This window comes from Lycium barbarum, chromosome 4 (assembly GCF_019175385.1).
Source record: "Lycium barbarum isolate Lr01 chromosome 4, ASM1917538v2, whole genome shotgun sequence".
Lineage (NCBI taxonomy): Eukaryota > Viridiplantae > Streptophyta > Magnoliopsida > Solanales > Solanaceae > Lycium > Lycium barbarum.
The window spans coordinates 15986712-16000962 of record NC_083340.1 but is presented as its reverse complement, the minus strand read 5'-3'; the positions used below and the strand labels follow the sequence as shown (position 1 = coordinate 16000962).

The window sequence follows — 14251 nt, the reverse complement described above, 5'->3', positions numbered from 1 at the left end:
TCTTATGATTTTTATTTTTATTTTTTATTGAGCGGAAATTGAACCTAAGACCTCATGTAAAAGTTAAAAACATCAATTTGAGGGCAAAAAATTAAAGACCAGTACCTTTGAAGGTCAATTGCGGTACAAAAGAAAGGGGGTTCTGTGAAGGTGAGTGAAGTGCGAATTGCCCTTCTTTTGGGGTGGTCTTTAAATTTTGCCCCTCATATTTAAATTTTGCCCTTCGGCTAAACCCCATGGGTTCCAGGTTCGAACCCTTACACAGTCAAAATTTTAAAAAAAAAATCGCAAGGCAGAGTTTAAATTTAGCTATGCCCCCACCGGCATACACTTGTGACGGAATTACCAAAGTTATGCCGGACCCGACATACTTATGCCTTATGGGCAGACTTGGCAGAAGTCTGCCGGGTCTGGCATAACTTTGATAATTCCTTCACAAGTTTATGCCGGGTCCGGCATAAAAGTTTGCCCATTAAAAGTATGCCCCCACCGGCATAAACTTGTTAAGGAATTACCAAACCTATGCCGGACCCGACATACTTATGCCTTATGGGCAGACTTGACATAAGTATGCCGGGTCCGACATAACTTTGGTAATTCCTTCACAAGTTTATGCCGGTGGGGGCATACTTTTAATGGGCAAACTTTTATAGTATGTCACATAAGGCGGAATTTTTCCTTAAGGCATAACTAAAAGTTTGTCTTAGAAGGCAAAGTCTATACCTTAAGAAAAAGTTCTGACTTATGAGGCATACTTTTAGTTATGCCTTAATTAAAAGTCTGCCCCATAAGGCATAGTTCTTTAAGGAAAAGTTTTGCCCCATAAGGCATAACTAAACTATGCCTTGAGGAAAAGTTTTGCCCCATAAGGCATAACTAAACTATGCCTTAAGGAAAAGTTATGCCCCTCCGGCATAACTTTAGTTTTTCCTTAAGGACTTTATGTCGAATCCGGCATACACTCCCCCAGCCCTGCTTTGCAAAATTATTTTTTTATTTTATGCCTGAGCGGGGGTTCGAACCCAGAACTTCAGGTATTCAAGCGAAGGGCAAAATTTAAAGACCACAAATATGAGGGGCAAAATTTAAAGACCACCCCAAAAGAAGGCAATCCGTGCAAAAATTTGAGTGAAGTATGAATTAAGGGCTTTTTGAGTAGCATCTCCTTCCAGTTTTTCTGCTCTAAGCGTCTCGACAATGCTATCTCGTCTGATCTCAAAATCGTCACATCTTCGGCTGTTAACCCTAGTTTCCCCTAAAACTTTACAATGAGTGAGGCATAAATATGACATGGTATGTGAGGGAGTATTTTATTATAATTATATTATGGGCCCCATCACTTTATGCGCTTCCTCCTCTTCCTTTCTTCTTCCACGTTTTTTGTCATTTCTCTTTCCTCTTTTTTCTCATTTTCTTTTTTTGCATCAATTTTATTATACGCAGATCAAATTTTTTTAAGATATTTTTCCGTTTGATTATTTATCTTTTCCATTTTTTCTTAAAAAAAATTAGTTAAACTCCGTAAAAGTTTAAAAAAAAATAATTGGCACTCTAAAAAAAAAATTAATGCAAAAACTAATAAGCAAAAATGAATGTAGGATGCTTTTAAAAGTAAATTTTTTATGAAAAAATTGAAAAGGTAAATAATAAAATAGAAGAATATCTTAAAAAAAAATTGATGTGCATATAATAGAATTGATTTTAAAATTGATGCAAAAAAAAGAAAATGGAAAAAAAGAGGAAAGAGAAATGACAAAAAACGTGGAAGAAGAAAGCAAGAGGAGGGAAGAGCATAAAGTGGTGAGCCCACAATATTAATTATAATAAAGTATTCCCTCACATACCATGTCCTCGCAGTTTTTCTGCTCTAAGCGTCTAGACAATGCTGTCTCGTGTGATCTCAAAATCGTCACATCTCCGGCTGTTAAGCCTAGTTTCCCCTAAAACCCAATCCCTCTTAAACCTTAAACCCCACATTTCCCCTAAACCCATCATTACCCACCCATATTCCAACTCCCATTTCTTCTCCACTGGCAAAGATGATTTCTGGAAACTGTCTTCTGAAGCCAAAGAATCACTATTCAATGAAGACTCAGAAAGTAGTGTTGAGGGAATAGAAAAGCATGTGTCATGGGCTAAAGAAGAAGAAGAGGGGAGTGATGTGTTTAAGGAAGACAAGGGTGTTGGTGCTAAGGAGATTTGGGCAACTGCTGAAGGCTACAAACCTTGGAGTTTTGATGTTGAAGGAGAAAGAGTGTTTGATGTTGGACAAGTGGTTGAGGAGCTACAAAATGAAATGAAGGGTTTTCAAGAGGGGCCTAAAGTTGACGACAATCCTCAACAGAAAAAACTTCTTGAATTGGAAGAAAAAACTCTCACTCAGGTTCTTAAAGGTAAGCTTTTTAGAGTTTTTCTTTTCTGCGATTCTTTCCCTCCTTTCATACCAGTAGCATTAGTACTTTACTTGTCCTTCGATTTTCTGTTACTGCCTGTTGTTTTCTTTGCCTCCATTATCTTCCACTTTTGAATGCTATGCAATGATTTCTCTATTCTTTGCTATGTCTGCTTTACTGTTGTATTAACTGTTTTGATATGCGTTACTTGAGCCAATGGATTACACTGGGTATGTTGTTGTTTTATTCTTTCCATATTTCATCTCAGAACACTGTAAAAGATTTGTGCTTTAGGGTGTGTTTGGTATGATGGAAAATGTTTTCTTGAAAAACAAGTGGGGGTTTTTACTTGTTTTCTAGTATTTGGTAAGTAAGCTAGGAAAAAAAAATATTATTCCAAGAACATTTATATATAATCTAACATAACATTGTGGGAGTGGAATTGGGACGGAGGGGGGGGGGGGGTGTTGTTGGATGGGTGGGGAGCAGATAATGAACTTGAAGTGTCACTTATGGAACTTGTTTTTCCTACTTCGAGGTCATTTTACTCATTTTTAAGGAACTTGTTTTCCTAGAGAAAATGTTATCCAAAACATTTTGACCAACCAAACATAGGAAAATTGAATGTTTTCCTCCATGCCAAACACACCCTTATTGTCTGGTTGGGAAGTCTTATGTTTACTGTCATTTCTTTTCATTAGGTGCACTATTTGTGGAGTAGTGACTAGCCTAAATTGTCATGCTATTTGAAGGTGATTTTAGCTTCTTTCAGCTCATTTTCCTTGAAAAAGGTGTCAACTTTTCAGGGATATTCTTAATCTAAAAAGCACTGTGAAGATGCATACTTTATGGTTTGTTAGTAAAGTTTTGTGTTTATTGTGATTTGTTTTGCATTATGTGGCGTCTCTGTTGAGTAGCTTATGACAAGGCTAAACTGTCATGCTTTCCTAGAGTATATAATTTGAGATAAGGTAGGAGATTAGCTAGGAAACGCTTAGTCTTCTGTAGTTGCAAATTCTGTCTGATATTTTTCAAGGCTGGAGAGTATTAGAGAAAATGACCAAAATGGTCCCTTAATGTATGAGGTTTGGTTCTATTTGGTACTTAATAGATAAACTTGATGGAAATAGACCTTGATGTATCCTAAAAGGTGATGACTTGGTCCTATGCGCTATAAGTAAGGAAAATCTCTACTTTTCCCTTCAAAATAAACGGAGCCCTCACACATGATGTATATGTGAGCAATCAAATTACAAAAGAGTTGCTATCAATATATGTTTTGCTGCTTGTGAAGAGGCACTTAAGGCTGGTTTTGCTGCTATCCATGGCTCCTACTATTTTCAACTGTAGTGCAATTTGCTCATAGATTGTGCATATATTATTTTTGCTCTATTACAGGTTGATACCTTTAAGGTTATCAGTTATGTTTAAGTATCTGATATCTTGGTTTCATTTTTATCTTTAGCTCTCAGACAAATGTAGCTGCTGATTTTATTTTTTACTTTGAGTTGGCAATATTAATGGTTATTAATGTTTCCAAAGACTGAAAATCTCTAATCTCAGTCAGATCTTTCTCTAATTCTGCATTGTATCATGCAACCAAGCTGCCGTTCTCTAGTTCTCACGGTTTTCTTACTTTAAATTATATGCTACTATCATATGCATCTGGCTATCAGATGCTACTAAATAGCTCACGTAATTCACCTGGTGCATCCAAAGCAGAGACAAAAATGTGCACCGTAGAGTTGAGGCTTGATGCAAGAAGGAAACTTTTTATTTTTGCAATTTGATAGCTCCTGTATATATTACGTGTGAGGGCTCTGTTTATTTTGACGGAAAAAGTAGAGATTTCCCTTACTTATGGGACTTAGGACCAAAGTCATCACCTTTTAGAATACATTAAGGACTATTTCAATCAGGTTTATATATTAAGGACCAAATAGAACCAAAGCCCACACTTTAAGGACCATTTTGATCATTTTTCCGAGACCTCCATTATGAAAGCCCCATGCTCAACCAATTGAGCCACCCTTGCGGGTGATAGTTTAAGTACATTCTTGCTAACAGGAAACATCTTTAACTTTCCAAAACTCATCAACATTTGCCCAAACCAAGTAGCACTTACCGTATGACTGGCTTGATTATATTTCCTATCCTTTTGCGTTAATAAAATTTTAGTGCATAATCTAATGAGATTGATCCAATTTTCTTTTGATTTGAAGTAATAATTCATGGACTCCATTTGTTCTTTGATGTTTGGAAAAATCTAATATTTCTGGACGCATGTTATAGGTGCTGTAGCTACTTCCTGATTAAGTTAGTCTGTTTGATAGTAACCTGACAATCAAAAATTAGCTCCATCAACTTCAATTACATTTCAGTTTCCATAGGTTAGAGATTTTGAGAAAGAATATCACTGGAGAAGTGGATACATGTCAGGGGTGGGCAGTATATGCTCTCCTACTGGTTATGCAAAACTTGATACTGCACCTCTTCTTATTGCAACAATGATTCCTTAATCCTGTTTTTGGAAATTTCTTAACGAAGTGCCTTTGGTTTCAGGTCCTAATCGTGCATTTGGTGATCTAATAGCAGCATCTGGAATCACGGAAGAAATGATGGACAGTTTGCTTGCATTGAGAGACCTGGATGGCATTCAAGGACTTCCTCCTTTAAGAGAAATCGAAGAAATGCGTTATGAAAAGAACACTAGGAAGTCAACCAGAGCTGACATAGAGCGCCAAAAACAGGAGGAAGTAGCCAAAGCACGAGTCAAACATGTAGATGAAAAGGGAAGGGCTTATGGGACAGGAAGAAGGAAGTGTAGTATAGCCCGTGTTTGGGTTGAACCAGGGGGTGGTAAATTTATGGTGAATGACAAAGAGTTTGATGTGTACTTCCCAATGCTTGATCACCGGGCTGTTCTTCTTCGACCTTTTACTGAAACAAAGACATTGGGCATGTGGGACGGGAGATGTACTGTAAAAGGAGGGGGTGTGTCAGGTAAGCAGCAGTATCCATGCTGATGAGTTACACTCATCAGTACCTTTGCCAATAATTTCTTTTTTCTTGCCCCTTCAATCTGATAATAGTTGCTGCCAATTGATCTGTAAGCATATGACATCCTACTGATTTCCTTTATGAAGCTTTCTTGCTTGTATGTATTGCTAGGTGCATTCTAGAACAGCAATCAAACAAGGAGATGGGTAAATAGGAGGTTTTGGCAACTGCATAGTTTCCACAACTGCACTGAGACCACCTGTTTATATGTGGGAGTTGGAGCCCATATGTTTTATTGACATAAATTCAATCTACTATTTAGGGAAAATATAGGAAATTTAAGAAGTATGTTATGGAGCATACTGTCCTTTACTAATAGGCCTATACCTCACATTTTCATTCCCTTTTCATGCCTCTTTCACGTTGGTTATCGTTTTAACTTAGCACGAGCATTTTGTACCCCAAAATCTCCAAATAAAAGATTAGAGGTGATATTGGCATGTTACTGTATGAAATATGTTTTTTCCTTGAGAAAAATGCCAAAGTGGCCACTAGACTGAAACACTGGCTTTTTTACTGCATGAAATATTTTTTGATGTTTTGAAATACGTGGATTTTTTTTTTTTTTAATGCTTTGAAGCTTGGCAATTCTTCTCTTATAGTTGTATTTTTTGGACTGCTTTCTTTTCATCAGATTGCCCATTATGATGTTACGCTTTTAGTTAATCGTTTCATGAGACCAGTGTTTAGGAAGGCAAGCACCTTACTCCTTTTGGCGTGAGGCGTAGCGAGCCTTCGTCGCCATTAACAGCCAAGGCGTGGCGTTTTTGGAAAGGCAAGGTTGAGGTGAGAAAGGCGAGCATGGCGACGCCTTTTGATTAAAAAAAAAAAACGTGTGACTTGAAACAAAACAGAAAAAAGATAGCAAAAGATTAATTTTTACCCTAGGGTTTCGCTTTCGGTTGTCTCATCTTCCATCTTCCTCAGCCGCTGCTGCTAGGAAAACAGAAAAAAGAGAGCAAAAGATTAATTTTTACCCTAGGGTTTCACTTTCAGTTGTCTCATCTTCCATCTTCCTCAGCCGCTGCTGCTAGGGTTTTCAGGTAAGCCTTTTCCAGCAGCAGATCTGACTTTTAGACTTTAGTATCAACTATCTACTTTTAGTTTTTCGATTGAAATATTTGCTAGTATTTTGTTGAGTATTTGAGTTTTTGGGTATTTATATATGCATATTTAATATTTTAATTTTTTGTGTTAATTCTCGCCTCGCTTCTAAAAGGCGCCACGCCTCGCCATGAGGCGTGAGGCAAGCCCTTGTCGCCACGCCTCGCCTCTCGCCATCCTAAACACTGCGTGAGACTATTCTAACAATTCCAAGAACAGCCCAATTGCGTCAATTTTCTGGGCTACCTCCTTTTTGGTGTCCAAGTCAGATTGCGTGCACCTCGACTATTTCTCTTTTCCCTTCTTTCCAATCATAATTAATATTTTTGATTGGTTCTCTTGTTGTAAACTTCTAATTGTGAAGTTACAGGTCTTATACGCCTAAAGGAGACGAAATACGTGTTTGCATTAAAAAAGTGTGTTGAGTCAATTTACGTGGACCAATGTTGAAGAAGGAAGAGAAAGGTTTTCTTTTGGTTGCATTTAGAAAGATTGAGAGAACTGGAATAGGATTTTACCTTCATATATTCGTCAGGAAGTCTGCACAATTGATAAGGTTATTTGGTATATATCTCTAAAGAAAAGAGAAAAAGAAGAAGAAGCTATTTGGTATTATAAAAAGTGCTATGATTGCTTTTTATATCGAACCTCCATTTATACTGATATAAGGAAAAGTTCAATAATAGGTAATTGTAGCACTTCTATTTCTATAAAATTTTAGGGGCCAACGATGAAGCATTAATGTGTACATCCTTTACTCAATTAGCTTAATCAATTCAGATAATAGCTAGTGACTTGACTTCCTCAATTCTATCTACCGAAGAGCTGTTCCTTGACCTAATCCTTCCCAATTCCCTGCTCCTCTGCCAATTTGTTTAAGATAAACCGTGTCCTTTGTTCTTTTATCTTTCTCTTTGCCAGGTGAAGTGCTTATCAAATACCATTCTTTGGTAGTCCTGGTTCATGTAATTTGTTTAAGATAAACTGATAAGTACGGTTGCATTTGAAAAGTTGCATAATGTGAGTATCTGGTGAATTCTGGTTATCAATATGAAATTGCATAAGCTTCGTTTTCAGTACTCACGCTTTACATTCTAAACTTAGCTCCCGTTTGGCCATAGATTTTGGGAGCATATTTTGAAGATTTGTTTTCAAATATTCGTTTGGCCATAAAATTTTGACAGATTTTGAAAACAAATCTTCAAATCCCAAATTCTGGCTCAAACCTGTTTTTGGGCCAAAATCTATGTTTTGGCCTTTTCAAAACATTTAAAAACTACCCCAAACTTTTATATTTTATAAAAAAGCCCCATCTATTTATGACCCAACTAATTCTATATACCATGTTCCTCGGTTATCTGATCTGGAAATGCATGCTAGTCGTGAAGAGATTGTTCGTACAATGTGGGAAGATTATATTAAAGAATAGCTAGTTTCTAACGTTGTTTTTTTTTTCTTGCACGGATGGATCTTTGTATTGTAATTTGAATTGTAGTAGCTAGTAAGTGTGTTATTAGCAGCGGTTATTAAAATATCATGTTTTGCATAATTTGAAATTAGCAAGTATGTATGTTTTGTATGGTTGGGTATTCTTGATAGTTTTTAGAACTTATGGGTAAAAGTAATGTTTCATATTTTCCAAAACAAAAAGTGAAATATGTTTTGAAAAACTATGGCCAAACACATTTTCAAAACTTGAAAAACTTCACCCAAATCAAGTTTTTCTACACTTTTGTGGGAATCTATGGCCAACCGCTAGCTTATACTGTTGTTAATGGATCTCAGGAATCAAGCTGTCTAGTAGTAATGGCGAATAACAACCATCTTTCAATAACCGGCCCAACCTGCCCATATTTAAACGGGCTGGGTGAGTGATATTATAATATGGCTCAAATGTGGATGAGCCCATACTTGATCCGTTACAAAATGGGCAAAATACGGGGTACTTGCTAACCCAATAATAACACTAACCTAATTCCCCTTCACAGTCCTTCGGCAGAATCCAAACCACTTCCCCAGAAAAGAATTACCAAGTGGGATGTGGAAGTCACAACTTAGTTCCGCTTTCAAAGATCACCTTCAGAGGCAAAGGTCTGCATCAGTGTTATCAAAGGCGCGCTTAAGCCCTAAAATGAGGCTCAAAACATGTTGAGCGCTTCACCTCGCTTTATGTGCGCTTCAGTGTCATCATCCAGGCTCTAAGACATACTTTTCCTTGCCAATAAGCCTCTCTTGGAGAGGTGACACTAGATGATTGATATTTCTCTTTATCATAATATTTTTACAATTTCTTTGTCCATATATTTGTTGTTCATGCTTATTATTATCAATCTTGGACTAAACATATATATACACAGTCAAACCTCTCTATAACAGCATCGTTGGGTCCGAAATTTTTTGGCCGTTATAGAGAATTGTTGTTATAACTTATAACAGCATTGACATTTAAATAATATTTTGCCATTATAGGCAAAAAAGATGCATAAAATCTAATTTTTCATTTTTAATTGCCAAATTCTAAGCTTAATCACACTTTGTATAACGAAGAAAAATCTTTTAATGATGACAATATATATATATATTCATATGATATTTTTTGTCATAAATATTGTATTAAAGGATCAAATATTTGGTCAAAATCTCTACACTTATTATTGGTAATCATAGATATTCTATTTTTATAAAGATGGTTAATTATTATATTACCAAAAAAAGAAGATAGTTGTTATATGGGGGGTAATTTTACAAAGAGCGTACTATTATAAAGTTGGATGTTGCTGTTATAGGTGAAATGCTGTTATGGAGAAGTAAAATATAACATAAAAAATCGGTTCCGAAAAAACTTGGCTGTGATAGAGAGGTGTTGTTATATGCGGATGCCGTTATAGAGAGGTCTGACTGTATTTGTATTTTTGCACTATTGCGCTTTTTTTCATTAAAGCCCACGCTTTATTTGCACTTTGCGCTTAAAGCCCCAGCTGACCTTAGAGCTTTTTTGCGTTTTTCGCTTTTGATAACACTGGTCTGCATTTGGTTTCACTTTGTTCCAGTATAGGCTGCTATATGAATCTGTTTTATATTGAAATAGATCTTATTTTTGTATCGACCTGTATGGAATTAAATGAATATTTCGTTATGTAGATTTTCAGTTTTCACTCAAATAGAGTACTTTGTTATTTTTTTCCTGAGAGTACTTTCTAGATTAACTTTATATTTACTTCATCTAGTTTGGCGAATAGTAAGGTCCTTCGGAAACAGTCTCTCTACCTTCCAAGGTAGAGATAAGGTCTGCGTACGCTCTACCCTCCCCAGACTCCACTTGTGGGATTACACTGGGTATGTTGTTGTTGTTGCTAGTTTGGCGAATAGTATGACGTTACTTAGAGAGCGATCCTGAACTAATAATTATAAAGACTGCTTAAGTACTTCCAGCTTAATGCTTTCTTTTAGAGAGGCTTTCCTTTCTAGTTTCTACAAACATCATTCTGTCATGTGTTCTCTGGCAAGCTGTTGAAAAGCTTGATTGTTGTGAATATTACAAAGACTTCTAATTACTGTATGCTGATTATGCCTCTTGCTCTCATGTTGACATGACCAAATATACTTTAGATAGAAGTTTAGGGGGGAACCACAAGCTGATCCTCTGTCTTATGTGATTGAGTTTTGGCCTATGTATGCCTTCATGATTTTACCATGCTCCCTCCCCATCACTCCAAAAACCCAAAAATAGAAGTACTTTATATTTCCAGGATTTGGTAGGAATTGGAACTTCTTTCCTTTCAACTGTCTATGTGTGTAGAGTGTTTTTTATTTTATCATTAAGTTGAAGTTGATATTTTTTAAGCTCTCAATCATTTGCCTTAGATTGTTTTACATGTGGTTTTGGATGACTGATATGGTCAAAATCAGGTCAAGTTGGTGCAATTCAGTTGGGTATGAGCAGGGCATTGCAGAATTGGGACCCAGAGTTGCGGCCTCCCCTCAGAGAAGGTAATACTTGCTACATGTACTGCCTCACCCAAATGTGTTTGTAGGGTTCTTGGCTTGTCAAATCTATGACTTCTTCCTCCATATCGTGTCAAGTTAGAGGATTTATATGTTGGTTATTGTTACCATGCTACTCAGTTGCACTCAAGCTCACACTTGTTTTGCATCCCAAACATATGGGAATTGAGTTTCCATGATCAAAGCTGCTTATCATTATCTTTGCAGGTGGCTACTTGACGAGAGACTCGAGAGTTGTGGAGAGGAAAAAGCCGGGTAAAGCAAAAGCAAGAAAGAGCTTCCAATGGGTCAAGCGTTGATCTGTTATGGCGCTTACATTTGGATGTCGCAGGAATTTGCATCTCGAAGGATTTGGCATCAATCACATAGTTTTCTATTTGAAGCCATTGTTTACTTAAGGCACGAGCATACAGAAATTGTTGCCCAGAATATTCTGAGTTGGCTGAGTTTTAGCCTTTTAGGATGCTTGCCTATTTTTGTTGTTAAGATATTTGCTTTCTCACTCTCATTTTTGTAACATATTAGCTTGATAGAACTAAATTTTGTATCCACGAGGATAGATGAGCAATGCCATTGAGAGCTTTAATAATGCAAACTACCCTACCTTTGATGTGTTCCAAGTCCTGCAAAATTTCTCCATTGTTAGCTATCCTCTTGAGTACAAGTTGTAGGTTGAGTTCCTGTAAGCCCCAGCTAGCTTAAGATTGAGGTGTTATAAACCCACATAAATCCCTTGGCGACATTAATGTTTTTGTTATCTTAAAATAAAAAAAACTTTGTTGATATCATCTTTCTTTTTATATAAAATTATAACTTGGTGGACCACTTTCACTAACAGCTTACTTTAAGAGGAATCCCACTTGGCGTTTTGCATAGTCTTAATTTTTTTTGCTTAGAGATGTTCTCCCGCGATATTTGTGATCAGGTAGATATCAGAACCTGAATTCCTATAAAAATATCAGAACCGCAGTATTTATATTCATTCTTTGATGATGATCTTACTCTTATGGACAGAATCACTCCGTACAATTGCTATACTATCCACAGTTATGTTGACGGGACAAAAAATTAGCTCACAGTAAAAAATTACTGTCTCCAACAATTGTACTAATTCTTTAAAACAGCTTAGTTCTTCATACTCGACGTCCCTATTGCTACTCACTTCGGGAAATACCATGCTTTCCTATTTTTTACTGAAAACCCCAAAGATAGGGACTTCAAATTTATCCTTGTTACTGGTAAGGAAGTTTTCCATAGCGCTCAGGAAAGTAAAGGTAATACTTATTAAATGGCATCCTTCGCCTCTTGGCTTCTTCAAATTGAATATTGATGGCTGTGTGAAAGACACAAGTAATGCACTGGCCTGAAAAATATTAAACCCTCTCTAATTGCTCTCCTCTCTTCCAAAAATAACTGACTAAAACCCTAAAACCTTTTTTTCATGGCCACGGCGGCCGGCGGCCAGCCTCCACCGGTGGCTGGTCTGCCCTCAACCATCCCAAATAACAATACCCCAAAACTAAACCATATCACAACCTTTCAACCACCAGAACAAGCGGAAAATCTAGACCTTAAACCTATTACATATTTGCATGGAGAACCTACTATTGTGTGGACAAAGAGAGAATTTGAGGAACTATCACGACGCCAAAATTTGAAATATGCTATTATTGCGAAATTCTCGTATGGCCCGCCAGATCTACATGAATTGAAGAGGATTTTGCCGATTCAATTAGAGATCAAAGGACGTTGTGACATTGGTGTTGTGACATTGGTTTTTTAGAGGAGAGACACATCTTATTACGACTATCTTTGCTGGAGGATTATGCTGCACTTACATCAAAGATATTCCAAAGATTTTATTAACCCGGTTGAGGATAACGAAATGGTCTACGAAATTTAAACCCGAGGCAGACTCTACATTAGCTCCAGTTTGGATAAATCTCCCCTAGCATTATTATGAATGGGCTGCCCTTTGTAGAATTGTTAGCCCCATTGGCAACCCTATTATCATGGACAAAGCTACTCAGACCAAAACAAGGCCCAGTACCGCAAAACTAAAAGTAGAAATAGATCTTCTCAAACCTTTAATTCATGAAGTCTCTGTAGCTATCAGGGTGAAATGCAGAAATTTGATCAAAAGATTGAATATGAGACTATTCCCTTATTCTGTAATCATTGTAAAATCTAGGGACATGTTCAAATCAAATCTAGACTTCTTCATCCGGAATTAAGGGTAGAAAACACTACTAAGAATGACATGTTACACAATGGTCAAAGGAAAACTCAAGGTGGGCATACAAAGTAGACAACAAGGAAAAAACAACAATCACATCCCCAGGATACATACTCAACAAGCAGTGGCGGATCCAGAATTTTCATTCAGGGTGTTCGGAAAAAAGAAGAAGCTAAATATACACTGTAATTTTTTGCCGGGGTGTTCAAAAGTTAATATATGCACATAAATACAGAAAATTTACCCTATATATACACTGTAATTTTTTGCCGAGGGTGTTCGGGTGAACACCCTCGGCTCTTGGTGCATCCGCCCCTGTCAACAAGATGCTCAATTAAGAGTACTAAAAGCTCCTGAAACTAAGATGAATAAAGGGGCAGAGAATACTATCAAACACTCAAAAAAACTCAGCAACTTATAAGCTAAGCCAAACGGGCTCCATATCATAACAAGATATACACAAACAAGTCATACATCAACAGGACATTGATCTTATCTTTTAAAAACTTGTCCTTATGTTGCGTATAAAATTAGTTCTTGCAGTGATAAAGGTCTAGATGGTCTTCTCTTTTAGAGCTCCAGCACATTGCTCATGTCTTTGTAATGCTCTGTTTCTTTGACGCTTGCAGCTTCTTTCATGGGTAAATCCATCTTCTATGTTAGATTCTTGTCACTCTTTTTCCGTTTATACATATTTTCCTTTCTTGTTATCTAAGAGCCCGTTTGGATTGGCTTATAAGTTCTGTTTTTAGCTTTTTTGAGTGTTTGACTGGCCGATTTAAAGTCATTTTGTGCTTAAAATAAGCTCAAAAAAATAATTGAATCCGTTTAGCTTAGCTTATCTAAAGCAACTTATAAGCTTATTTTTTTTACGCCCACCCAAAGAGGCTCTAAAGCAAGTTTCTTTGCTTTCTCCATGTTTTTGTTTATTTTTGTTCTTCTGTACTCATGACCAATTATACGTCTCTATTTTTATTGTTTCATTTTCACTGACTCTAACTATTTCTGTTTAAAAACGGCTGCATAAGTAGTGTTTTCTTCTGTCAATTTTTATATTCTACAGGTACTAAATACTACAATAAAATTTTGGTTTGTTTTCCTTTCTATTCTAGATAAGAAGTTAAAAAATGCTGACAAGGTATCTTTTATTCTCATGCAGATGATACCAGATTTGCTGAAATTGTGCTATTGAAAAGCTGATTCATTCTCATATGGAAAGAATTAAATATTTTGTGTTTATGAATCCAGGTTGTCATAGGAGGGTTTCTCTGGACACAGTTGTCTGTATAATACTTATGTAACAATCAGTACCTAATCCCAAGCTCATATAATTTTTTTTTGATATGTTGTGCACTTGTAGCTATAGGTACTTGGAAATGTTGCTCCAACTTAAATTTTGTACTTATGTTAATATTGTATGATTATATAATGAGAACAATCGCTGTAAAATGTA

The 14251-nt window shown here is 36.5% G+C and overlaps 1 protein-coding gene and 1 long non-coding RNA gene across 2 annotated transcripts; both read left to right on the top strand.

Annotated features, from left to right (window-relative positions):
* Positions 1 to 1792: 1792 nt before the first annotated feature.
* LOC132635364 (small ribosomal subunit protein uS9m-like) lies at positions 1793 to 11182 on the top strand. The gene is made up of 4 exons (XM_060351728.1): positions 1793 to 2393; positions 4956 to 5396; positions 10467 to 10547; positions 10770 to 11182. The coding sequence occupies exons 1-4, from the start codon at positions 1883 to 1885 to the stop codon at positions 10859 to 10861; spliced, it is 1125 nt and encodes a 374-aa protein (XP_060207711.1). The 5' UTR covers positions 1793 to 1882; the 3' UTR covers positions 10862 to 11182.
* A 357-nt stretch (positions 11183 to 11539) lies between these two features.
* Positions 11540 to 14251, top strand: LOC132638231 (uncharacterized). The gene is made up of 2 exons (XR_009581635.1): positions 11540 to 13439; positions 13958 to 14251. It is a non-coding gene; the product is annotated as an uncharacterized LOC132638231 (long non-coding RNA).